The sequence below is a fragment of the Vicugna pacos genome, chromosome 7 (genome assembly GCF_048564905.1).
Source record: "Vicugna pacos chromosome 7, VicPac4, whole genome shotgun sequence".
Lineage (NCBI taxonomy): Eukaryota > Metazoa > Chordata > Mammalia > Artiodactyla > Camelidae > Vicugna > Vicugna pacos.
In genome coordinates this window covers 78480912-78507987 of record NC_132993.1, presented here as the reverse complement: position 1 = coordinate 78507987, position 27076 = coordinate 78480912, and the positions used below count along the sequence as shown (strand labels likewise).

The 27076-nt window shown below is 42.8% G+C and overlaps 1 protein-coding gene across 1 annotated transcript in view; it reads left to right on the top strand.

Annotated features, from left to right (window-relative positions):
- The window catches only part of LAMB4 (laminin subunit beta 4), a 107404-nt gene that overhangs the window by 45511 nt on the left and 34817 nt on the right, over positions 1-27076 (top strand). The window contains 13 exon segments of the mRNA XM_072964032.1: positions 508-626; positions 2879-2958; positions 3561-3598; positions 3601-3710; positions 12403-12573; positions 12575-12592; positions 14013-14128; positions 14933-15053; positions 21507-21684; positions 22862-23005; positions 25472-25568; positions 25570-25692; positions 26276-26433. Coding sequence (XP_072820133.1) covers positions 508-626; positions 2879-2958; positions 3561-3598; positions 3601-3710; positions 12403-12573; positions 12575-12592; positions 14013-14128; positions 14933-15053; positions 21507-21684; positions 22862-23005; positions 25472-25568; positions 25570-25692; positions 26276-26433 — 1473 coding nt within the window.

Sequence of the window (27076 nt, the reverse complement as noted above, 5' to 3'; positions counted from 1 at the left end):
TGCACAGTTTCTTAGCCTTCACAACATAAGCAGGACTTGGAAATGCCTGTGGGTAGAAGAGAAAGAGGAGGGAGAGAATGAAAAAAAATAATAACATGGCACTAGAGAGAAAGAGGAGAGATAGGGAAATGATAGCTGCATCTGCCAGAGAGGGAGCCTTCGCTAATGGCAGTGGCACAAACTCTTGCCCCTGGTCACCCAACCCAGCCAACATCACTCAGGAGACCTGTGCTGGGCTCTCTAGCATGCATGACTTCCTCCACTCATGTCTCCTCCTAATTGCTAGCCAGTAGGACCACATGAGGGCTCTGGAAGTGTCTGGCACTGGATGTCCTGTGCGGCGTTGAATGCAGAGCAGTAATGGTGCAGCCAGGCAGACAATAAACTTGGCAGAGCCGGCTGCTCTGTGTTCTTGTGGCCACGTGTTTTGCTCAGTGTGAGCTATTAAGGACATTTACCAGAGTGGGGAAATCAAGATGAGAATAATTGTGTATGCTGTGCTTTCAGCCTGCAACTGTAACCCCCTCGGGAGTCTGCCAGTCTTGACCTGTGATGCAGATACAGGCCAGTGCTTGCGTCGGTCGTTTGCTGCAGGACCACGCTGTGAAGAATGCACTATATGTATCGTCCTCTGATTTCCCCTTTATGGTGTGATGCAAATTTCTACAGCCATTGCCTAGAAGAGACTTAGTCTTGTGGATTGCTTTCCCTGTCCTATTGTGTTTCAGTACCCTTGTGATAAAAGTATTTACACTACAGAAATCAGCCAGCACTGGAAATCAGCCCCCCACCTTCCTGCAGAGAACTAGTTGTTAAACATTTACCAGCACAGCAGCATTTACCAGATGGGACTGAACCAACCCAGGCACTGATGTCAATCATTTTAGCCACTGTTCTCCTAGAAGTGCCAAGCAGTAGCATGTAAGAACATTGATCTGCCCCCTTGGTTAGCACCAGATCAGAGGGCCTTTTCTTCTGTTTCTTATACATAGTCTCTTTGCCTAAAAATATTTTAAATGAGCTTATCAAAAATAAATAATTAAATATTTTTTAAAACCTGTAGGTTTAAATGTACTGTAGGTTCCCGTGGGAAGTAAACTCTTGGATTTTTCACAGACTCCACTGCACATATGAGCATAAATGTCTAAAATTAGCAAAATCAGCCATTTTTCACTCCATGAGAAACGTGTCACGCATTTAGGGAGTTAAAAACCGAGCTCTTTTCTTTGTCCTCCAACCTTGGCAGCCCACCGTGACATTTTAGAAAGGAATAACAAAAACTTAACCTAATAAAAGAACGGTGACCTTGATGTGTCTGAAGAAATGGAGCTGATAAATAAGAAACACATGTCTGTTACGACATAGCTTTGTGCTAATAATGTAAGTCCGTTTACTGAAAACATGTGTGGATGGGGCAGAGGAAGTGGGGAAAGAAAGCAAGGAGAGAATATGAAGAAGGACCTCTAGGTAAGATGACTGTGTGTTGGCAACGCAAAAAAAGCGTGCAGAGCTGGTAAATAGATCAATGGAGACACTGCGTCTGATCATTCCTGACTAACCTTAGACTCCTGCTGACTTCATTGGCAGATTAACTGCCACTCTGTAATTAACTCAGTTGTGTTTGCAAAAGGAAAATAACTGAGTTGGGGGACTTGTCCATCACAGCTGAGCCCAGGCATCTGCCCAGTGCCCCACATTCACCATCTGTCAGTGGTATCTTGGATGGTGTGCAGGGTGAGGGGGGTGGGGAAGGGGAACATGACAGCATACGCTGCCTTGAGGGCGTTTTTGCAACCCCATCCTGAGTGAATTTCACATTGTGTTTGCTTAAACTGAAGTTTGGTTTGGGGAAAGATATCAAAATTCCTTTGCTGCATTTTGTACAAATTATGCCAACTTTTTTAATGTTTAAAATAAATCTTTTCGAGTAAAATTGGGCATAAAATTTTACCAAGATACCAACAAAAAATATGTATGGATACCGCAACCCATTTCAAAAGAGAGTTCCTTACCTACTAGGACCTTAATTTTATCTGTGCTTGTTAAATTGAGGTTTGAAGGGGAAGTATTTTTCTGAGTATTTTAGAGTAAATGTTATCAGACTTAAGAAGTAGTTGTTTGTCTTTCACCAGCTGTTTATGTTGAATAAAGGTCATGATGTTGCAATGATGAAAAGTCTTGAAGAGCAGAGTTGAGTCTGTCACACAGTGAGACTTTGTTATGCCAAAATAATTAGAGGGGGGGCCAGAATATAGCTCAAGCAGTAGAGTGCATGCTTAACATGCATGAGGTCTTGGGTTCAATCCCCACTACCTCCTCTACAAATAAATAAATAACCTAATTATTTCCCCACTCCCCCAAAAAAACTTTAAAAAATATATAAACAAGTGATTCTACTAAACTGTAATATTCATATGTGATCTCAAATTCAGCCAACGTAATTTTTTTTTAACCTCCAAATATTGCAGTAGTATGTACGTAAAAATCCCTAGGGATTTTGTGGTAAGGTACTCTGTTGGTTTTATAAAAGTCAAAAGTGTGCTAGTTGAAGAATTTCTCCATACTGGCCTTAGACAAGCCAGCTTGAGGCTAAAATTGGTGCTGTCAGAGAAACTGTGAGGTTTCCATTGCATCTCCATTGAAACCAATAGATAAACAACCCCCACTTTTGTTCTCTTCATTTCAAGTCTTGGGAACGGGAGATACGTGTTTTTAGAAAATCATCACCAAGTGCATAGGCAAGTAAGCTACTTGTGAGATTGTTCAGGCCGTGTGGCTGTTTGCTACACGTCAGTTGAAATGTGGTGCTTTTATTACCACACTTCAGAGCAGCAAATGTCTTCCCAAATGGAACCAACTGAGCATTTCCTCTTTGTAGGTCAGATACTGGGGCCTGGAAAGCCACCTGCGTGGATGTTCTCCCTGTGACTGTGTTATCGGAGGTGCTCATTGCAACGTGTGAGTCAGTAAAATGAATCACTAAGTTTTGTGGCAATATTCCTCACTCCCATTTCCACAGAAAAGCACATTTTATTCTGACGTGCTCATAGTCATGGGTGAAGGAGTTCATTCCATGACAAGCAAAGGGTACTGAAAAGCGACGATCTTGAGACATTAACCATCGCCCAATTGATTTCTTTCACTTAAGATATTTCCAAGGGTGAGATAACAGTTCTACTGCCTGGGTAGCCCACGAGTGGCAGGAAAGATGCCTGAAAACGTGTGACTGGACCTGCCTAAAGTACCAACATTTGTCAGCCTGTAAAGAGAGGCTGCAGTCTCCTCTCCCCAATTTTCAGAGCAGGATCAGAGTGCCTCTGGGGAAAGAAGTGGCGGGGAAAGAAGTGGCGGCCAGGGTTTCATGGATCTGGATTTGCTTTTCAAGAGAGACCTGGCCATCCCATTGCCTCTCCACATCCTCCCCAGGACAGTTGATTGATGGATTCAAACAATGGGTTCAAACGCAGGGGGTGTTTAGCCTAGCACCCCCAGGCCCTCATCTTACACCCACCCTACCCCCTCCACATTTTTTTTTATGAGATGGGTTTGTTTTTCCTCAGGTGCTCACCCAAGGATGGGCAGTGTGATTGCTGTCCGCATTCACAGGCTGTAGGTGCACTGAGTCAGCACCCGGCTACCTTTTCACTCCTTTGGATTTCTACCTCTACGAGGCAGAGGAAGCCACGCCACTCCAGGGACTGGTGCCTTTGGTTTGTATTTCATTGACTCTCCTTACAGACTTCATTTAATGGAGAGTAGGTAGATACACACAGCAACTCTTGAGATCATGGGTAAGGTACCTGGAAGAGAATGGCTTTGCCCAAGAGTTGATTCCATCATGGAACTGCGGATTAACTAAAGTCTTGAGGGCAGAATCTGCATTTTGTTTCTCTTTGTATCTTTGAATTGGACTCAGTTGTGATGTAACGGACTTGACTTTTGTTTTTTCAATGCACTCATCAGAGAGGGTGTGTTTATTGAGCATCTCCTTGTCTGTCTCCCTGACAACACTATAAACCATGAGAGGGAAAGGAGGATGTGTATCCCCTCCCCACTGTTGCTCTAGTGCCAAGCACAGTGCCTGGCATGTAGTAGGAACCCACAGGTCTCTGCTAATAAATGAATGAATGAACGAATAAGGTACTGAACCAAGTGTCAGATGTGCTCCCCGGCCTCTGAAGCTGGTCTTGGATTAACAGTCTTCAGTGTGGGCAGTGACGTTCACAGGAGAGTGTGATTCAGAATGTCGTTTGGCACTCTGCTGCAGTTCCTACAAGTCACCAATCCTGTGGGAGATTTTCCCTAAAAATATTTATCTCAGAGTCTTATGAGAGGCGCAGACCTAGGCATCTGAACCGATTAGAGAAAATACAAGTTAGACTCCCATAAGAATCTCCTGCTTGACTCCAGCCAGAGGCAGGAATCTGACAAAGGAAGAGGTGATGTGAGGTGAAAATCTTCGAGGAGAAGGTATGTGAAAGTTGATTCTGCAGACAGGATTTGGATGGAAAGCTGGGAACTCATTCCAGGTTCCAGTGACTAAGTCATTTCCTGAGGTCTCTTCCTTATCTGTACACCACTGGTGGGTGGGGTGAAAACACCCCTTCGGAGTCTTGGAACTTGCTCTTTTACTGACTGTGACTGGGGCAGGGAGAGGATGCTTGCTCTGTCCCGACGTAGGCTCTGATCTGCAGTGGGTGGAGTCAGGATGAAACAATCCTATGTATGGATTCCCCTTCATGTTTTTAGTATTGTAGGTAACTGAAAGAGAAAAAAAAACAACTTTGGGGAAGGAATATTGGTATTTATATTTAGGCTCTAACTATTGTGAAATAATAGGAAACTCTGTGTGTGTATGTGTGTGTGTGTGAGTCTGTCTGTCTGTATGTATGTATATAGTGATCTTGGCCCGTGGTTCCTGGGACAGAACTCCCCCAACCTGTGTAATTTCCTAAGTGATACAGACTCTAGGAGCATCTTTTGTTCTAATATTTGGTCTTTGACCCTGGCTCCTAACATAGAGCTCCTGAATCCTTTGGGCTTTCCTGGATGGTAGGAGTGTCATTGGTTCTGATGAGGTGACTCTCGGTGGGCTCCTGGATGGCTTCAGGTTGGGAACCAGTCACCAGAAAGACCAAGCCAAGATTAGAAGCTTGAAACTTCCAGCCCCACCCCCATCCTCCAGGAAGGGGTGAGGCGAGGGGGACTGAGGTGATGATCCATCATACCTGTGTGATGAAGCCTCCATAAAATTCCCCAAACCTCAGGCTTCAGAGAGCTTCCAGGTTGGTGAGCATGTCCATGTGCTGGGAAGGTGGCACACCCCAGCTCCAAGGGGACAGAAGCGCCTGTGTCTGGGACCCTTTTAGTTCTTACCCTATGGACATCTTCATCCGATGGTTTATCTGTATCCTTAATCATGTCCTTTATCATAGAACAAACCAGGAAACGTAGTAAGTGCTTCTCTGAGTTCTGTGAGCCATTCTAGCAAATCATCGAACCCAAGGTAGGGGTGACAGGAACCCCAGTGTATAGCCAGGTATGAGATACTGAGCTCCAGGCTAACAGTGGTGTAGAAAGGGATTAATTAGGGAGTCTACCTTCAGGGGGTTTTAACTGCAGTAAGTACTTTTACATAGAGTGCTCAGGACGAGGGCAGTGACGTACAGTAAGGAGAGTCAGTACACACATTAGGATTTCGCAGCCATGATGGATCCTTTATGAAAGGGCTTAACACACAGGTAGAATAATTTAGCCTGAGACTTGAAAATGATGCACATTTCCATTGGTGGGCTAGGTGAGAAGACAGTCCAGCCATAAAAGTTACAAGTAATGGCTGAGAGGAGAAACAACGCAGGTGTATTCACAGGTAGATCAGAAAATTTACGTAGGGAAGAATTCTTGAAAGAGAAAATTAGATTTGCCTATTAAAGAGGCTAAATTTTCTTCTCTGGGAAATAAGAACTCCTTGGTGCTTTCTGAGCAGAGAAATGACGTGATGAAGACTGTCCTCTGTGTTCTCATAGATGCCATCCAGCAGGAGTGAGGGCTGGGGTGGAAGAGCACAGTGTGCAGTGGTCCAGGCAGGGAGAAGAGGGAGGATGGGGATGGAGACATGAAAGGACATGAATCCAAGACCACATTTTACAAATAATTGTTTTAATACTGAAATTGGAGAGCTAAGAAGAATGGCAGTTAACTTTCTTGGTGGGTCCTCAAAAAGATATCTATATCTCTGTCTGTCTGTCTATCTGTCTATCCAACCATCCATCCATCCATCCATCTATCTATCTATCTATCTATCTCTGTACCTGTCTGTATCTTTCTTGCTCTGCCCGGTCAGCAGCTGAATGCCTATGGAGATAATCTAAAAGAGAAGCCCTCAAAAGTCAGGATTTTAAGGAAACTGGAGTTGCATGAATGCAATTCTGCTATTTTAGTTTGGCTGGTGGAATTTTGCTATCCCAATATAACCTCTCAGGGGAACTTTTAAGGCCAAATTCTATAAATTGTGAGAACTAAAAGAAATTGGTCTGAAGGGTCAAAATTAAAATACCTAATAAATCTTTGAATCTCTCTCTCATGCCTGTTGTTAATTTTCTACAATTTCCTTGTAGAGATTTCGCATTAAAGCATAGCATTTGTCGTTTTTTCTAAATACCATAAAACCAGTAGAAAAGAAGAACTATTTCCCCAGTTTAGAATTGAACTAGTCTAGCATTCCTTAAAAAGAAAACCCACATGTCGTTTTAGGATCACCAAAAATTTCCTGTTTTCATTGAGAAATAAAAAAATTATACACTGGCTTCTTCCTGAGGCTATTAAGTGAGAATCATAATGACCTTTTAAATTATGGTATAATCGGAACTTTTGTTGGTTACTTAAACTATCATATCTTTTCTTTTTAAGATATTAGCAACAGCTTTGCCTACATGTGATGTGTATTTCCAGCAACAAGGAGATGATTTCATAAGTGACAAAGGAAATATAATCCTGAAGAGAAATCAGAAGCAAAGCGGACAACAGACGAGCGCAGTGAGGTAAACCATTTCTTCGGGGCCATTGTCTGTCATGCCAGATGCAAATAACCAGGATAATGCACTTAGAACCGTGCCTGGCCGTGTAAGGACTCAGTCCATGTAAGCTCTTACTGTCCTCACGAATAGGATGAAGGAAGGGAAAAAGCAAGCTCAAAGTAATTAGAGCCTCTGGAGGAAAACTTCAGTAGCTTTATTTCTCTACAGAGAGAATTTCTAGAATGCAAGATTCTGGAGAGTTGGAGAGTCAGGCCCTGTGAATTCATAATTTCTGGTCACTTTAGTCAGGAGAGGTACCATGCAATGGCTGTCCTCCTAGTTGGAGGAAAAAAGGACACACTGATGTTCCTTGGGATGGGACGTGACTATGTCCTTGGTCCTGAGATGGATATAGTTGGTCCTTGCTGGCGTGAGTGCCTGGGTGCTGGCGCCTCCTCAGGGCCCTGCCTCTAATGGCTTCAGAAGGCTGGTGGAGATCTGAAGACCTTGTAGCCATCCAGCTATTATTCATTCAAAGTTAGGGCCACTTTAGGCCTGTGTGTTTGTCCGTTTGTCATGCTGGGGTCTTTACTGAGCGTCCCTGTGTGCATACGCACAAATAAGCATGTTGGAAAAGCAAAGAAAAAGCAGATATTGGCCATTCTGTTCATAAAGCCAGCACCTAAAACAGATCCTTATACATAAGAGACCATCTCGAGTGAGTGAAATGATTGAATGAATGACAACGAAAATACCTAGACATAGAGCCTGCCCTTCAGGTTGTGGTGGAGGAAATGAGCCATGTATGCAAACAACGAATGCGTGGCAGGGTGGAGTAAGTATCATAAGGAGGGCCACATACAGTGACAGGACTTCACTTAAGGAGAAACACCCCAGCAGAAAGGATCAGAGAAGGCTTCACGGGTGGTGTTCCTCCTTCCGGCCCCATGTTCACCAAGTCACAGTGGCTTTGCTCTTTCTCCTCCTTGTTTCTGTTCCCATGCCACATGGTTAGGAAGCCCCTTCTGGCTCTGGGCTTCTCAGTCTGACGTCCATCTGAAAGAAAAGAGTGGGGAGTGCCCTTTGTTCCCTGGGGCACAGATCAGTGAGCCTCAGAATTTTACTGTGCATATGTATTGCCCAGGGAGTTCATTTAGAAGGCAGATTCTAGGGCTGTCCACTTGAGATGCTCGATCAGGGAATCCGAGACTAGCCATCTGCATGTTTGCCCCAAGTGATACAGATAGTCCCTAAAAGCACTTTGAGAAACACTGCTCTAAATATCCACAACCTCGTCTCCTTACTCTTGCCTGAAATGACCGCTTCTGTATTATTGACTTGCAAAATTTCTAGTCATGCCTTAAGACCCAAATCAGATTTATCTTCTCTGGCATTCCCTACTCTGACATCTGGACGTAATTAATTGTTTCCATCTCTGGGGTCCCATAGATCAGTAATTTTCAAACTGCAGATCATGCCTATTTGTAAATAAGTCGTGAAATCAATTGACTGGATCAGCTTAGTACAACAGAACAATATGAAACCAAGGGCATTTTTTGATGAAACTTTTTTTTCAGTTTTACATAAATCTGTGTGTGTGGTCACACACATCCTCTGAGTCACTCTCTTCGGTTGGGTTCCCTAGAAGCAGAGATGACAACAGAGATTTGGGTGCATGTGCTTTACTGAGGGAGCACTCATCAGGAGAAACTGGTAAGGGAGGAGAGTAGTAGGCTGAGGAGGGGGAAGTGAGCAAGGATGGAATTTAGGTTAAAGTCAAGCCTTGCCTAACCCCCTAGGGAAGCTCTAAAGCATAAATCTCACTGGAGTTTCTTCCACTGAGGCCCCACGGGTGGCCTGTTTTATTCTCATATTAGCCGGTCATGGCTGTGAGCTGCCAGAGCAGGTGCAGGTCCCCTCCCAGATGAGGTGCTCCCATCTGCCAAGGGCAATCCTCCAGAGAATAGAGCAGCCACCAGTGAGATGTAACAGCCAACAATCAGAGGAACTGGTGGCTAGATAGAGTGGCCCAAAAAGGGGATCTGGCAGCACACTAACAGCTCAACTACAGTCCACCCCTGGCGTTCGTCAGACCCACGTGCAGGGCCAGAACAAACAGAAAATAAAAATGCAGGGCCCCTTGTTCAAAAATTAGGAAAAGGGCCATTACAAATAGTAAAATATACAGCTTTTTATTTTTTTCCACAGTTTCTGTCTCCATTTGTTAAAATGTTTTTTATGTGCTGTTTAATGTCGTTCTAAGTAAAGAAATACTAAAACTTTAAACTATTAACAATATTTAGTCTGTTTATCTTTAGAGCATGCAATGCCAGTTTTAACTGCAAATATAAGAGCACTTAATTCATACATGTAATCACCAAAATTATACACTTCATATTTTGTATTCATACATGAATATACATTTTGCTCCTCCCAAAACAATGGGAATGCTACACAAAACTAGCTCAACTGTTTTTTTTTTTCACATCTTATTACATGTTCTACCAATACTCTCTACCTTCAGCTTTCTAATAGGTAAGGAAGGACTGAAAGGCAAAGAAATTCTGAGTTGCCCTATCTTCTTTCCTTCTCGGCATCATTTTGAGTGTAAGTAGTTGGCTAACTCAGGGAAGTAACATGAATAGTGTGTTTCTCAGAATGCCTTTGCCTTCTTTCTGTTCTGGTTGGAACAGAAAGCTTGGCTTCTGGGAGCTGTCAGCACCCCTGTTTTCTCAGTCATAGAAGTGATGTATCTTTCAGGGGCCCCATTCCACTGCCGTCCCAGGTCAGCATCTTCTGGATGGCATGGCTGATGTAGGAGCAGTGGATCCCAGAGTCACACGACCACTGCTACACTTCTTCTGCTGCAAAGTTGATCCTTTGGGCTGGGGAAATGTCATGTTTTCCCACTTTGGGGAATCAGACACTGTGTGAGCCATCAGAGGGTGGTGCTGATCAAGACCATGAAGTGTCTGATTCTTACTGTAGGAGTCCACATAACATCACCTTCGACCAAGGGATCCACCTCACTACCCTTCAATATAGGGGATCGCTGTGATATTTTGTGGAACATGTGGATGGTACAGATTCTTTTGGGCTATACTGTTAGAGCAGGAGAATAACAGCCTCGGGGCAAGACTAAATATGCATTGCTCAGCATTTCCTACTTGAAGAGCACTAACCCTACAGGTCAAAGAATCAATGATTCAGTTAACCCAGTGACCCGACTGTGAAAAGAACCTGAGCCAAATCTCCAGTTCTTACCTGACCCTCATATGCTCTGTTCCAGCAGGGGGACCATGACGGCATTTTGGGTACGTGGTTATCAGCATCAACTGAGATCCTGTATCCACTAGCCCTCGAAAGATCTAGGTATTTCCCCTTCCCCAACAGGCTCTAGAAATAACCATAGATCTCTTTGGGAAATAAGTGAGAGAATTCACACTTGCTGTGGAGTTGAGTCTTTTCTCCTGGGGACCTGGCCTCTCAGTCACTGGGTTCTGGGTCTGAGAAGTAGCTCAGATCTGTAAGTTTGGGAAAGGATTAAGTGTTTCCACTGGGGCAGCTGACCTCCGTCTTTGGCCAATTCATGCTTGATCATTTTTGATTTGGCCAATTCATGCTTGATCATTTTTGATTATGTCAACTAAGCAATATGTTGTCACTGCTCATCCATCTTGCTCCTAGGAACACCATGTTCTATTAATCACCCCTATAGAGGATTCCTGTAGGTGAGGCCCCCTTGTCTCCTATTCCAAGCTTGCTACCCGTTATAATTTTACCCATCTTGCTTTTGAGAATTAAATGCTACCCTGCCTGTGATAATCTGGCACTATGTTCTCCACACTAAGGAGCTCAGTTTCGTAATGGTTTATCCTACCATTACCCAGTGGTGCCCAGTCATCTTCTCAGTGATGCTGGTGGCCCCCTCACCAGTTCATTCCTCACTATCTTGATGAATGGACCAGGAACACAGTCAGTTTGATGGGTTCTCCAACCTTGTAGCTTACATCTTTAAGAGAGTGAAGGAAACAATATAGAGGAGAGGAAATAGTAAGATGTAGTCTCATGTAAAACAAACCTTGAGTTGATCGACAGAGAAGAGCAGGAGCAAATTGGAGACAAAGTCGTCCTGCCCCTTGAGACAACAGGGTCAGTGTTTCACACCCTCCTATCAGGCAGTTATTGGCTGTGATCTACCCCGGGGGTGGGGGTGGGGGGAGTTGGGGGTGTGGGAGGGCAGTTCTCCAGAGAAGGCGGGCAACTGTGAGCTGTTAGGAGCCACACACACACAGCAACCAAGTTGGTGCACCAGTCAAGTAAAGGGGATCCCGGAGGGGCACCCACTGTGTCTACTGCAATTTCAAGAGTACTTTTTTTCAGGTCTACAAAACGTGGCATATAGATGAGTTCACACACATCTCTGGCTCATGCCTTATTTACATTTCTGTCTCCAGTGCAAGATTCTAAACTGCTCTGTGGCAGGGACTCTGTCCTATGCATCTTTGTATTTCTAAATCAGAGGCTGGGATTAAACTGTTACTAAGTAAACATTTGTCAAATGAAGAGCAGTTGGTGGTAGATCACAGAGCAACTTGAACTCCAGGCTAAGTCATTTGGGCGTGATGCTGTTGGCAGCTGGAGAGCATTTGAAATGCTTGTTGGCAGCAGTGTGTGATCTGCACTGCATGAGGGAGATCAGGGAGGGAACAGCCAGAAGACTGTTGCAGCAATCCAGGCAAAAAGTAACAAGAGGCAGAGTTCCGGTGGAGGCTGGAAGTGTGGAGAGGCAGATGCAAAAGTCATTAAGAAGAATTAGCCACAGGGTCCAGATGACCCCAGGCTGACAGCCAGCAGTAGAGACCATCAGGGCTGCTAATCAATCAAGTGTGTGTGAGGACTTTTGGACTTACGTGCCCCTGAGCAGATGGAGGAAGAGCATTTCTCATGCTTCTGTGCAAGAAATTGCTTAAAAAAAAAATCAATCTGTGTGGGTTTTCTCATTGTCATGCACAATTAGGCACAATCCATGAAGTAGGCATGGGAATATTTTCTTTCCCTCCGCATTTTGGCCAGAACTCCACAGTTGTATTTGAGAAAAGCCAAGGTCATCAGTGTGGAATCGCTCAGTTCATTAGCACATGGGGTACTTAACGGGCTGGCCAGTGATGGTGCTTTCCAGCCCTTCTACACAGTAACATATGTTCCAAAGCTGCAGATTCAGCACGTTATTGTCCCCTGGATTCTGGGCGGCATCCTGGTTGGAATAATTTATCTGTGATTCCGATGGATCACATCAGGAAATTCATGATGTTGTTTTTTTTCCCCTGAGCTCTTCTATCCCTTCACTCTAGGCAAAGTGGTGTTCATTCCTCTCCAATTTTAGGGCTCGGTGACTTTTGGCCAGCTGCCCGTGGTTTCCGTTGTTCTCCGAGAGTCAGTTCCTGGGATGCCTGTTACGTGGACGGAGCGCGGCTTGGCCAGGGTTCTCCCTGGGGCCAGCTTGAGATTTGCCGCAGGGACCATCCCCTCTCCCATGGACTTCACTGTTGCCATTCATTCACTATGAGACCCAGGTATCCTTTAACTCCGCTTCTTTGGTGGTGGTACAGAGCTGAATGGTCTACGTTCTCGAACCAAGTGCCTCCATTCCAGTCTTGCCCCGGTTCATCATAACAGGATTTGCAAAAAGTAAGACATCTGGAGAGCATTGTATACCAAAAGGTTTCCTCAAGATACTGAAGCAACACAGGGAGCCCGGTGCACACACGCCTTACTCCGTGGAGAAGAGCTACAGCTGGAGCTGTGTTTAGGGTCCTAGACCTAGGGAACTGGTGATGGAGTGTTTGAATAAGAATAATAAATAGCTAAAGTAATGCAAATCCTGCCCTCCTAGGACTTTTTTTCCTAAACATTTAGTAAACTAACATGTGTGCAGAGATTCAAACGTACACAGATGCAGAAGAGGCATTTATTTGCCCTTGGATTTTTACCCTGAAATGAGAAAAGTTACAAGCCGCCTGTTCCTCTGGCCTCCTACCTTTCTACCCCTCCCCCTGCCTTTCGGGAAATATCCAAGACAGACGAGAAACCAAATTTGAAAAACACATTTAGAGCAGTGGTTCCTAACCTTTTCTTTACATAACCTTTTCTTTGATCATCTGTAACCCCACAGACCATCACCCATGAAAAATACTTTATATGGCTAGGGGTAGTCTCAGAGCCCCCAAAGTCCCTTCAGGGACCACATTCTGGAACACTCGCTGTCTGTTGTGTGACCAGAGCCGATGAACTGCCTTGAAACTCTTAATATGACGTAGTTCTCAATTCCTCACTTATAGATGAAAACCCGGGGATTTCAAGGGACTTTGACCTGGTGAGGATCACAAGAAACTTGTTTTTAAAAAAGTGTGTGTGTGCACACTTTTTTTGTGTGTATAGAAAAAACACATCTCTGAGAGCTTTAAAAAGCTCTTTCAAATTGTAAGGCTTTCAGAGTTTAGCTAATTAGCGTATGTGCACGTGCTCTATATATTTATGTACATATAAATGTATCTAGTGATATATTAAGTAATATAAATTTATAACTTTATGTAACAAAATATTTCTATGATAGTATTTATGCAGTAATATGAAAGAAGTATATATCCTTTTGTGAAGGATTCCAAATTATTACTTTTGTTCTGTGAGCCAAAAACATGATGAATTAATCAACTCCGGGGGAGATGGAAGTTAAGGATGAGACCTGTCAGGAGTGCCTACATTTTTCTAGACCCACGAGTTACAGCTCTGGCCAAAAACAGTATTCTTTCTAACTGGATCACAATTCAAACACCAGAGAGTTGGGGCCAAGAGTGAACCTCTAGGGCTTCTCTCAACTCCAAAATTCTGTTTTCCGAGTGGGCTGTAGGTTGCAAATTCAGTTCCACATGCTGTCTGTTAGGAATATGTGCACGCATCATCTCCATGACTTGCTCATACGTGATGCCTGTCTAGTCCGCAGCCAACTGGGCTGTCCAGATGGTGGTTAACCCCACTGGAGGGAGCGGGCGCTGTCCACTGAAGACCCTGCAGCCAAAGCCTCAGCCTTTTGTTTTACCAGCGGCTTCCAGGTATGCCCGGGACCTGTCCTCACATGCTGAAGTTTTCTTAGAATTTTGTTTGTCATTGATCGTTTGAATCCAGGAACTAAGTGGGAGAAGAGGTGTATCAAAGGAGACGGTAACATTTTATTAAGGGTTTACTATGTGCTACACTGTGCTTTACACTCAGTGTCACATTTAATCTTCCTAATGACTCAGTGAGGTGTGTTTTGTGGTCATCAGATGAGGAGGAAATTGAGAGCGAGAACACTCAGATGACTTGCCCGAGTCATACAGCTAATTTGTAGCAGAACCAGGACTCCAGCCCAGAAAGCCTGACTCTAGATCGTTACTGCTCCCTCTCCATCCCCAGATGGCCTTGGGACGTGAGAGAATGAGATGCTTAAGAATAAGACTACAGTATTGAGCTTGAGTTATCTCAACAGCTGAGAGTCTATGAAGTAAAAAAAAACAAAGCTACTAATTCTGAGGCCATTAATTTTGCACTAGAGATTTGTGGCTGAATGAAACAGAGGCCCTGTTGATACGAATGTGGTAGATGAGATGACGGACTTTGCTGCATCCTTTTCCCAGAGGAGCCATGACAACTGGTCAGTTTCTGAGGCTTGGCTATTTGGCACGATCCTACGGAAGAGCCACAGAGAGTGTGAACTTACTGTCCAGACAACCCACCTAAGCCGGTCTAGACCCGACCTCCTCCCTACAGTGGAACCCACTTCACAGCGCACATGGAACACATCAAATATAATAGCCACTTAGGTTCTGTATCTGTACTTTTGTCACTGAATTTTTGTTTTATTTCTCTTAATATAGAATCATGCTGCTTCCCACAGCCATCTGTCTGGAACCAAATGTACGGTATTCCGTAGACGTCTCTTTCTCCCTGCCTTCAGAAGGGGAGCTCCGCGCTCATTCACACATCCTGGTTGATTCCGTAAGTATCACAGAGCCTTGTGGGCTCTTCCTTCTAAACTGAGCTCCGTTATAATTCTGAAAGTGGAATTATACTTTGAAGTGATTCTTGAGAAATATAAATGTATGCTTCATTGTAAAAATCACCTAGTCTCTATAAAAATCACTAATAACAATCGCAAACAGGACGTGCCATTTGAAGTGCTTTACATATTCTATCATTTAGACTTCACAACCACTCTGTGAAGGAAGTGTTGTCATTATTCCCATTTTACAGATGATGGAATTGAGGCACAGGGTCACGGAGCTAGTGGGTGAGGAGTGAGAAATCAGAGCCAGACTGTCTGAGTCCCCCATCCCTGCCCTGGCATTACAGAAAGTGGGGGGAGAAATTCCACCAATACTTAACTCTTATCACCTTGTAATCCCCAGTTTTCTACATACTGTGCCTTTATGTCATTGTAATCAGAGTGCCCAGGCAAGACTGTATGCGGATTTTTTTCATTTCATATTTTTCATAGTCATTTTCTTACGGTGCTTGTGTAATCTTATCATTTTTAGAAACCAGGCATAGAAAATCCTTGAGTGACTTCTTTCAGTGTTTTCTCCCGCAAATTTGAGCCACAGGTGTTCCTTCCAAACCTCTCACTCTGTGCACAACTTCAGGCCCAGGCCTGTCACTGAGCAGTGTTTAGACAATGAATAAATTTACTTAATTTACTTATCCATTCCCCTGCCTGTGGTCATTTAAGTTGCTTCAGTTTTGCAGGCCTCTGCAAAGTTGGTCCATATATTTAAAATGTTTTAAAATATAGTCCTACTTTACTCAAGGTTTGATGGCTCTTGAAATAATGTGTCATATTAATTTCTGGGAAGTGTTCTTCAATTAATTTTCAGGATCATCAGTAATGAATGAAAGTGACCGTTACAGCCCACCTTCAGCAGAATTGTACAGAATTATGTGGGACTTTTTTTCAAAGTAATTTTGTGGATAAAAATTAAATTGCTTTGTTAAAATTGCGTTTTTAAACATTTGTGAGAATCTTCTACTATCATGATTTAATTGGCAAATGACAGCCCTACAAAGTTTGTTGGAACACAGCCTTGCCCATTTCTTTGTGTATTATCCACACTGCTTTCAGGCTATAAGGCACAGCTGAGTATTTGCAACAGAGACCTAATGGCCACAAAGCCAGAAATATTTACTGTCTAGCCTTTTATAGGAAGTTTGTCAACCAGATTTAAATAGCTATATATCCATATTTTGTGTATCATGTCTTTAAAATTCAATTGTTAACGACTGAACGTTTTAAATTTATAGCCTAGAACTCTTAAATTTCATCATCTACTATAGAATTTAGTATGAGGCAAGTATATCTTGGATTTTATTGAAAAAGTTCAGCTATTATAACATAAAAAAAGCCATTGTTTAAAGATTACTGTTACCTTTGGTAACAAAGGTAGAGTTGCCAGATTTAGGAAAGAAGGAAGAGAAAGAGAAAGAGGGAGGGAGGAAGGAGGGGGAAGGGGGAGGGAGGGAAGAAAAATACAGAGCACCCAGTTAAATCTGACTATCGTATAGGTCCCACATGTTGCCCTGAGATATTACATGAGACATACTACAGAATTATTTGTTGTTTCTCTGAAATTCATTTAACTGAGTGATTTGTATTCTGTCTGGCAGCCTTAACCAAAGATGGTCTAAATCCTGCCCCCAGAGGGCCATGTAATATGGCGCTGAGGCTCCACTGTATCATGGTAGAAATGAAGTGGAAAACAGAAACCAACTCTTGAATGGGAAATGCAAACTCTCATGATCTCCCTGTCCATAGAATTCATAGTCTCTGCTGAGGAGCTTTAAATAGAGCTGTACTCATGACCCAGCATGTGAGTTACAGAGAAAGAGACTCAAATCCAACAGATTTAATTCAGGAAAGAAAAGCTGAGAGTTGGTAAGCCAGGCAGAGTAAAGAAAGGGAAAGGAAGGAAATAAGGACTCCCAATCATGAAGAGATGTTCGTATTGCAATAATCATAATCAGGAAACTCAAATTTTTGAGAGCCAAGGTACTCCTCATTTTAAATCCACGTACTAAACATTTCTAAACTTTGTAAATTCCAAAGGTCATCACTGGGTGCTGTGTTCAATGCATCCAGCTGAACTGTTCATTCATTACCCATTATCTGAGTGTGTGTGGGCCAGGCACTGTGCTGGTTCCTGGTGGGGGGCAGGGGAAATGAATATGATTCTTGCCCCCAAAGCATTCTCAGCCTGATACAGAAGACAGGCATGTAAACAAAATCATTGCAATGAGCTTTGACAGAGGCAGACTATAAAGGGATAATTTGAAATTAACTTAAAAATATGTCCATTTGATCAGTTTCCCAGCAACCATTCTCTTATATACAGCCATGCAAACCCTGAAACCAGAATAAAAATTAAGAGAGCAACCTGATCTTGGCCAACTGTCTGAAACCCCAGAAAAGGCCCTAGATCTGTTTTAGGTCAGAATCCCTATAAGCAGATGCGATTTATTGAGGGCACGCAGTTTATTGAGGACATGCTTGTGGGCAAAGAGGAGTGAAGGGAATAGGAGGGGACAGGGAAGGAAGCCAGCAAGGATGGAGTCTCCAGGGAGCTGATATGCATGAATCGCCTCACAGCGTTGGTTCCACCTGGAGGCAAAGTGGTGATCTTCTGTGTGCCCACGTCATTGGCTGCGGGATCATTACCCCACCCCTGTCCCCCAGGGAGCTCCCTCACTCCTGGACACTTTGGCTGAGTCCAATTTTCTGGAGAAGGGGACAGCTGTGAGCTTTTACCAATGCCACAGCAGCTAGCGGACAGGAAAAATCTGGGCGGGGCATCTACAGTGTCCCCTAAAGCCCCTGATCCAGGATGTCCAGTAGGAGAAAGTCACTGCGCATTTAATGATTACAGACTAATGCAGTCTGGCTGCTCTGGGAAGATACGCCATTGCTTGGGACGTGACCCTTTCAAAGTTCATTCTTCTCTGTAGCCAGATTAACATTTGCATCTAGGACGAAGATGCATTACTAAGAAGACCAGATGAAAGCTTTGTTCAACCCTTCTGCACAAATATCTTTTGTTTTGCAAGCGTAGTGAAATGGTTCTTTTTTCTTCTTTTTTCAGTCACCCAATTACATGACATGTGTATCCATAAAAATGTTCTTGAGTCAAAAGTAGATTACGCATTCTAAAACATAAAAATTCTTCTTTTAAACCGTGGGATGGACTACACTTGGTAAACATAAAGCCCTTAGAAGTTTCTAGGAGCAGTGAGTCACGGCATTAAAATCCTATCACTGACAGGGACTCTTGTCCTGGTCTCCATCGGCTCGATGCCAGAAATGGCCAACTCTATTTGTCTCGGACTAAGAACTGTGAACAGTTAGTCCCTGATTGGCTGCCCTCACCCCAAGCCCATCTGGCTTCCTTCTGCGTGCCCCTCTCTAGGTTCATGTCTGGAGAATGCAAAGTCATTTTAGTATCAGCTTAGATATACCACACTAGGGATGTATGTTTACTTATTTACTGCACAAAGGTTCTGGAAGCGTTACTATAAATTAGACACTGGGCTATAGGCACAGATGTAAAGAAGAGAAGCATCTTCCCTGACACTCCGGGGCTGACTTTCTAACGGCGAGATGCAGACAGTTACGCAGGAGATGATAACACAGTATGATCAGTGCTGGGAGCCATGACAGGTCATTTGATGTGACTTGGGCATGTTGTCGCAAAATCGGCCTCTGTACCCCGAGAAAATGGATTGAGACTCAGGCAGAGGTTGGGAGGATTAGAATAGAGCAGCTTTATAGCTTTGCCAGGCAAAGGGAGACACAGTGGGCTCATGCCTTAGAGACTGTGAATCTATCTTGGAGTCGGGGTCTTGAAGTCTTACAGGAAAAAACTGGATGAACAGAAAAGCTGATAACAGGGCATTTTACAGGGTGTTACATTCCTCTTAACCTCGATGATCTACCTGTCCATTCTTTGGGGATTATTGGCCCATCACCTCCTTCCTAGTTAAAGCTGTTGAACGTTTGTGGGTCGTTTAGCATAAAAAGCAGTAAGGGAGAGAAAGCAAATTACAAGATTTCTTAGAAACAATCAGCAAACAGTGTGAGCATCAGAGAAGTTAGTTCATTTCCTCCTCCTTCAGGCAGTGGCTCTCAACGTCATCTGACCAACCTCCCCCGTATATGACAAGTATTTTGTAACACTCTTTACTATCCTGCAGTGAACTTCACAGATACTGTAGCCTACCTGCACACATAACTTCCAATTAATGTCAATGTAATGTGCAAATACAAAGGAGAAATAAAAGGGAAGTAGTTTATTAAGAAATAATTTGTACTTCAATATATATGTCCGCAGGCATGAACACACCAGCAGACGTAATGAAGTCGGGAGATGCTCCGACATGTAGACTCACTCCGTATGAGACAGCTGTGAAAGCCGGTGTGTCGTAAACGCGCTTAAAGTGTTTCTGAAACAGAGAGTCGGGCTTTTACCACATAAATAGGGACTTCTTCTTCATGGATGTTCAATGGAAAATTTGAAAGCTGTCAGAGACAGGAGATGATTTTTCTTTATTGTGAGAAGGTCGGACATTTTTGAGCCCCACCCACTAAATGCCAGTAACACACCTCAGCCAATTGCCATGACAACGAAACCACCCCTTGGAATTTCTAAAATGCCCCCTGAGGGTCGGTACCTCCCATATGGAGAAGTGCTGAGCTGAGAGGTTGGGGGTAGCAGAATAAAAGGAGGTGAAGCTTAGACGTTATCCTGAGGCAATGGGAAGCCACTGAAAGTTTTTACAGAGAGGGCTTATCTGATCAAACTGCCTTTCAAAGAATCACTATGACTCTAGGGTAGAAAACTGATGGGGGAGGACAAGAGTGGAATATGTGACATCTGTTTGGCTGCCGCTTGGTAATCTAGGGGGCTTAAATTAGAGAAATGACGGGGAATGAAGAGCAATAAACATATCCTACACACACTTAAGCCATCAGATTGACCAGGCTTGTGACCAGCTTGATGTGCCGGAGAATCAGGGCAGGTAGGGTGTGTTGATGACAAAGAGGCAGGCAGGTATCAAAGATGACCTTCAGTTTTCGACCCTGAGCAGCTTGGCAGAGGGAGGCATTATATCCTGGCAACAGGCACAGAAAGGAAAACAGGTTTCAGGTGTACTTGGTTGGCAGCGCCTGTGGGACAACCAGTGGGCTTGTCTGTGCGGAGCTGGGGCCCACCACTGTGATGTGGGCGGGAGACGTAGATGCAGGCAGCGTGTTCCGTAGATGGTGACCAAAGACACAGCCTTGTCTGTCAAGGTCACGTAGGAAGCAGGAGGAGTGCGACAGGATGACACGTGCCGGGAGAATGAGGCTAGAGGTCTGAGGAGTGGAGATACTGAAACAGGCTGAGCTGCCACCTGCTAGTCGGTCGAAGGACAGAAAAGAACTGGAGGAGGCTGAAGTAAAGGACTGCGGGGACTAATTTCAGTGTGGACAAAGCAAAAAGACCAGGGAGATTTATCTGTGCTACCGGGTTCACTCTCCCAACTTGACCTGCTGAATTAAAACTTCTTTTCCATGCTATTTTTTCCACCAGTTGATCAAAATGACCAACTTGGTGTGACCAGTTTGCTCTACCAACATGCTCTCCACTGTATCATCCAAGCCGTTAATAAACGTTTCAAATAATATTAAATTATAACTTAGATAAAATCTTAAGAAAGCTAACCATATAGCTTTTCTTCACATAGATGCTCAACTATAGAGGCTTCCTCTTTGAAAATAAACTTAAAATGATGCATTTGTTCCCATCACAGTATGGCCTAAAGCCAGCAATTCCCAAAATGCATCTGTGACATATTACGCTTACGATACATTAGTATTATTTGGATATGGGACCCAGTGGTAAAAATAAGTGTGGAAACACTGAGCTTTGAAAGTATCTTTCTTATAGGACTTCTCAGGGCTTTAAATATGTTCATCTCTACTGTGCATTTAAAAGAGGTAGTAGTTTGATGTAGTTCAGCCCTGTTTATTTGTAATTGGAAAAGTCAAAACTTTTGAAAGGAGAAGTTTGTGGCATGAGTTCCACAGTAACACTACAGAGTGCACTGAGTAAGCCACGATTTCTTGATCGTCACAAGTAGCCTGGTTAAAAGTCTTTCATATCTACTTCAAATTTATTAGGAAGTAAAAAATATAATAATAAAAAGATAAAGGCTTATATTCTTTTCTTTGCCATAAGTCAATGTAAGTATTTAAAAATTTTTTAAATGAATCGAACATCTTAAAATCTACAGTTGTAAGCCATTTAAAGGATGAAATTGAGTCTCTTGTCAACTGTTGTTCTCATAGAAGTAATTTTTTTAACAACTAGAGTCTTGAACAGGAGGCAGTTATGAACATGTCTTCTTTTCTCATTATTTCAAAAGCTTGGTCTCATTCCCCAAATCAAGTCATTGGAGAATTTCTGCAGCAAGCAGGATTTAGACTAGTATCAGCTGCACAACTGTGTCGAAATCGCCTTGGCAACAGGCCCTCAGGTGCTCCCTGGAGCATGTGAAAGGCTTATAGCCAGCATGTCTGCCAGGCTGCACAACGGGGCAGTGGGTGAGTGTCTGTTTAATGGGCTCTACTGAGGCACTGCTGTCTGTACAAAGCTTTTTGGGACTTGAGTGGATTGATTCAATACATATTAGCATCTACTCCTAACATCTGATGTGGAGAACCAATTGCCAAAGATTAGATACACAGAACAGTCTGTCCACGTGTTGGAATCATAACTTGCAGCACAGGAAGAAAGTATATGAAAGGGAAACCTGGAGGTCACTTGGGGATGCCAGATTCCTGGAACAGTGACCCTAAAATATTTATTTGGAATCCTGGAATTTTAGAGCTGGGATGAACTCTACACTACATCTTTCATCCCTCAGCCTGCGTTTAATAAGTGAGACAGCTTGGGTCCAAAATGTTAGGTAACTCGCCCATTTCAGTAAGCGATAGAGCAGGGTTTATCACCCTCAGCACTTCTGAAATCTAGGGCTGGATGACACTTTGTTACTTGTGGGTGGGGGAGGCTGTCCTGTGCATTGTGGGATGTTTCGCAGCATCCTGCCCTCTACCCACCTGGGACCAGTAGCACCCTCCCCTGAGTTGTGACATCCAAAAATGTCTCCTAATGTGGACCTACGTCCCCTGGAAGGCAAATTCTCCCCGAGTTGTGACTCGCTGCTGCAGAGGGACAGCTCAGATGAGGGTCAGGGCTTCCTGAGCTCCAGACAGAGGCTTTTTCCACGCAGGGCTATGGCTTCAGGGTGCCCACAATCTCACGGAAGATACGGAATAAAGTAAAATGCAAGGTGTAGTTAGTGCCAACACAGATCATCAGGAATCGAAGAAATAATAGTATCAATAGTAATTATACTGGAACAGTTAATCATTGAAGCAATTTATTAATTTAGATATAATTGAGTTAATATAAATATATTTTAATATAAATATTAATGTTAATAGAAAGTTAATTTCATTAACTTGTTAATTTGTGTTTATTGCTAAGTTATATTTATTAAGTAATACTGACTGAGCGCTTACTACATGCTCAGTACTGTTCTAAGTACCTCACAGGCGTTATTGTGTTTAATCCTTATAATCCCAGGAGGTAGACTGTAAACTACCCCCCACTTAACAGATGAGGTAGCTGAGGATGAGAGAGGCACCAAATGAGAAAGGCGAGCTAAAGCTACTAACAAGGTGCTCCTTGGCTTCTAACTTCTTTTATTCTCTGCAGCCTGCAAGTGTCCCTCGCTGGGCTCGGTGGGGCCCAACTGCAGCCGACTTGGAGGCCAGTGCCAGTGCAAGTCTGGTGTGACTGGGCGCTGCTGTGACACATGCTCAATAGGAAGCTACGGTTTGGGGCATCATGGCTGTCATTGTACGTAGCAGGATAGCAAGAAACGGGGGGAGCACGTGTGCTCTCGATCGTGGAGTTTTGAAGGCAGAAAAATCAGTGTGGGGAGTTTAATAGGGAAGGGATTGGGAATTTGACGACATGATGCTGCCTGTCTGTTTGTGAAGAGAAAGTGTACTGAACATCTTTCTGCCGTATTCATCCTTCCATTCAGTGGGTGCTGACTGTGTATAGAGCTCTCTTAGGAACCATGAGTGATGACAGAAAGTGGTCCATGTTTCTGGAAGTTTGCTTTCTGTATCAAATAGATGGTAGTCCAGGTAGGAGGTAGGAACACCAGGGAGCTGGCTGTGCAAAGGCAGCTTTATCATCTGGTGCATAAGCCCGGTGGTTGGAAAGGCTGAAACAGTGAGATTGGGAAGTTGAGAAAGGGAATGACACTGTCACCAGCATGTTACCCTTCCTGGTGCTGGAGTCACAGATAAGCTGGGAACTCACTTCATAAGTCGCCCACTGATAAAGGCTTAGATGGGGCTTCACCCTTAGCTGCTAACTTAGTTCTTAGGGCTGCCATGTTGAGGGTACAGAGTTCTCTGGTCACAGTGTAAACCAGTAAAGAGAATACTGCTCCCCACAGAAATTAGCCTTAGGAACCATGAAAAATTCCAGGTAGGTTAATTCTCCTTTCAGTAGGGGAACGTATCTTTTCAGTTATGATTCAGAGATGGCACACCTTCTGGTCGTTGCCTGGGCGTGATGCCTACCCAGCAAATAGTGCTTTGGTCCATCATTGCTTTGTTTGTTTGTTTTCTTTTCTTTAAAAAAAAATGAAGTGCTGTTACACAAAGGGTTATACACAAATGAGCAAACATTTCATCCACGTACCACCCTGTCAAACAAGCAAACGTCACATTTTTGTATAGGGAAGTTTGGCTCAAAGAATTCAATGATTCACCAGGAAAGGATTCAGTCTCCTACAGGGAAAAGAAAAATCCGACCATCTTGAGAAAGGTTCTTATACTTCTTATAATATTAAAGTTTGACTCCTAAGATATATAGAAGTTCACGTCATTAAAACTCTGTTACTTGTTCAGGTGCTCTGTATAAACAATGTTTATGAGACTCGGTTGAAATGGGCAGAGGATAGAATGTTTGAATAGACATTTTTTCCCGAGAAGACATACAGATGGCCAATACCTTCATGAAAAGATAATATCACTAGTCATCAGGGAAATACAAATCAAAACCACAATGAGATACCACCTTACATTTGTTAGAATGGCTGTTATCAAAAAGACAAGAAATAAGAAGTGTGAGTGAGAATGTGGAGAAAAGGGAGCTCGTGCACTGTTGATGGGAATGTAAATTGGTGCAACTACTATGGAAAACAGTATGATGATTCCTCCAAAAAAAGAAAAAAACTATATGATCCAGAAATTTTACTTCTGGGTATTTATCCAAGGAAAATAAAAATGCTAACTCAAAAAGATATCTTCACCCTCATATTCATTGCAGCATCATTTACAATAGCCAAAATATGGAAACAACCAAAGTTTCTACCAACAGATGAATAGGTAAAGAAAATGTGGTATATCCTCAGTGGAATATGGTTAAACCATAAAAAAGAAGGAAATCTTGCCATTTGTCACAACGTGGATAGACCCTGAGGGTATTATGCTAAGTGAATAAGTCAGACAGAGAAATACAAATGCTGTATGATTTCACTTATATGAGGAATCTAAAACAACAAAAACAAGCTCAGAGATAGATTGGTGGTTGCCAGAGGTGAGGGGTGGGCAGAATGAGCGAATGGGGTCAAAAGGTACACATTTCCAGCTATAAAATAAGTCCTGGGGATGTAATGTACAACATGGCAATTATAGCTAATAATATTGTATTGCATGTTTGAAAGTTGCTAAGAGAATCGGTCTTAAAAGTTCTCATCATAAGAAAAAAATTGCAACTGTGTGGTGATGGATGTTAACTAGACTTACGATGGTGATCATTTGCAGTATATACAAATATTGAATCATTATGTAGTACACTTGAAACTAATATAATGTCATATGTCAGTTATACCTGAATTTTAAAAAAAAAGACCTAATTGCTCACAACGCATTGTTGATTGAATCAGTGGATTTTTATTGAGGTATAGTTCCTTTACAATGTTGTGTTAATTTCTGGTGTACAGCATAGTGATTCAGTTTTATATATATATTCCTTTTCATATTCCTTTTCATTTAGGCTATTGCAATGCTTAAGTATAGTTCCCTGTGTTGTATAGTAGGACCTTGCTGTTTCAATGAATTCTTATTGAACAAATATTTACCTGGTTCTCAGTATATGCCAGGCTCTCTTCTAAGCACTGTACAGACTCACCTTGACTAGGTTGACACAGTACATTAGAGACTGTGAAATCAATACTGTAATGCTTTCACCAGGACACCATTGGCCCCTCTCCCCCAACAGGCTTCTCTTTGCTTTATCTAGCATGTCACTGCCACCCTCAAGGCTCAAAGAGCACCACCTGTGACCAAGTAACAGGACAGTGTCCCTGCCACAGAGAGGCAGCCAGCCGCTGTTGTGATGGGCTATTTTGGGTTTCCCAACTGCCGCCCCTGCCTTTGTAACGGGTTCGCCAAACTCTGTGATCCAGAGACAGGGTCATGCTTCAACTGTGGAGGTTTTATGACTGGGAGAAACTGTGAAAGGTATGAAATTCATATGTACTTATTTATTTTTTCCTTTTGTTCTGATTTCACTACGTTCTCTGAATGACCACTGAGTAGAGAATCAATAGTATTTAAGAGGGGATGGTATAGCTCAAGTGGTAGAGCACATGCTTAGCATGCAGGAGGTCCTGGGTTCAATCCCCAGTACCTCCTCTAAAAATAAATAAACGTAATTAACCCCACCCCCCAAAAAACAGTATTTAAGTGTAGAATGGTGACTGGGTCAGGGAGATAAAGCATCATTTCATCATCCATCAAAATCTTGTTATGAGCCAGACAGTGTCTGATTAAATCAGTAACAGGCATTCGCGTGGCACCGTGCTTTTTATATTCCTAAAGCGTGACCTGTAAACTGGGTGCTATTAGACTGAGTTTAGTGACTAAGCTGTGGGACTTTCAATTTGAAGCAAACAAACAAAAAAACCCTTTTACAGAGCAAACGAGCATCTTCTAAAATATTGAGCTTTGAGAGTTGCACTGTCCTAAAAAGCATAGCAAATCCGCGTTGGGTAACATGAGCCCTTCCCCAGAATGTTTTAGTAAAAAGAAATTACCTTGACAGATGCATCGATGGTTACTATGGGAATCCTTCTTCTGGACAGTCCTGCCGTCCTTGCCAGTGTCCAGATGTTCCCTCAAGCCATCAGTATTTTGCCGACTACTATTATCAGAATCCTTGGAGTTCAGAAGTCACCTGCAGTTGTCTTCAAGGTTATGCAGGTACGTGGTATAGTTCAGGATAGTTTTTTTCTTCTGTCCCACCCTGCTATCTACAAAATGATCACATGTTCATAATTTATCTGCCTTGGACAAATGAGTGGTACAGGCTGTAAGTTAATGGTAAGAAGACAGAATTTAGTAAATTGCTGCTTTGCTGAACAAAGAACTTGAATGATTCAAAACCAGTGACAATTAAAAACTGATTCCATTGAGCTAAAATTGTTTTTAAATAATCTGGAAAACTGACCAAAGGACTTCAGATCAAATGAATTTCTTGAAAATAAAATTATGACATATTAAGATATATATGTGATTAAGTTTATATATAAGACATACAACATAAGCAATTGAAAAGTAAAAAAATTTAATCAGTCAAATGCTTTCTTTACATTATCCCAAGCCATCAATTTGACTTATATTTCACAGATATAACTAATTTTTTCAGATGTCTTGAAGCACTGATTTGGGCATTGTGCAGATAGATACTGCATAGATTATTTCAATATTTGTGTCTGCCTCGAATCAAAAATTTTATTTTGAAGAGTTTAAGCATGAAGTTAAGTATATGATGCAAACAAGGGGGAAAATGATGAAGTCAACTTGATTTAATTGTGCAAGAAAATATGGTATTATTAATTTCTTC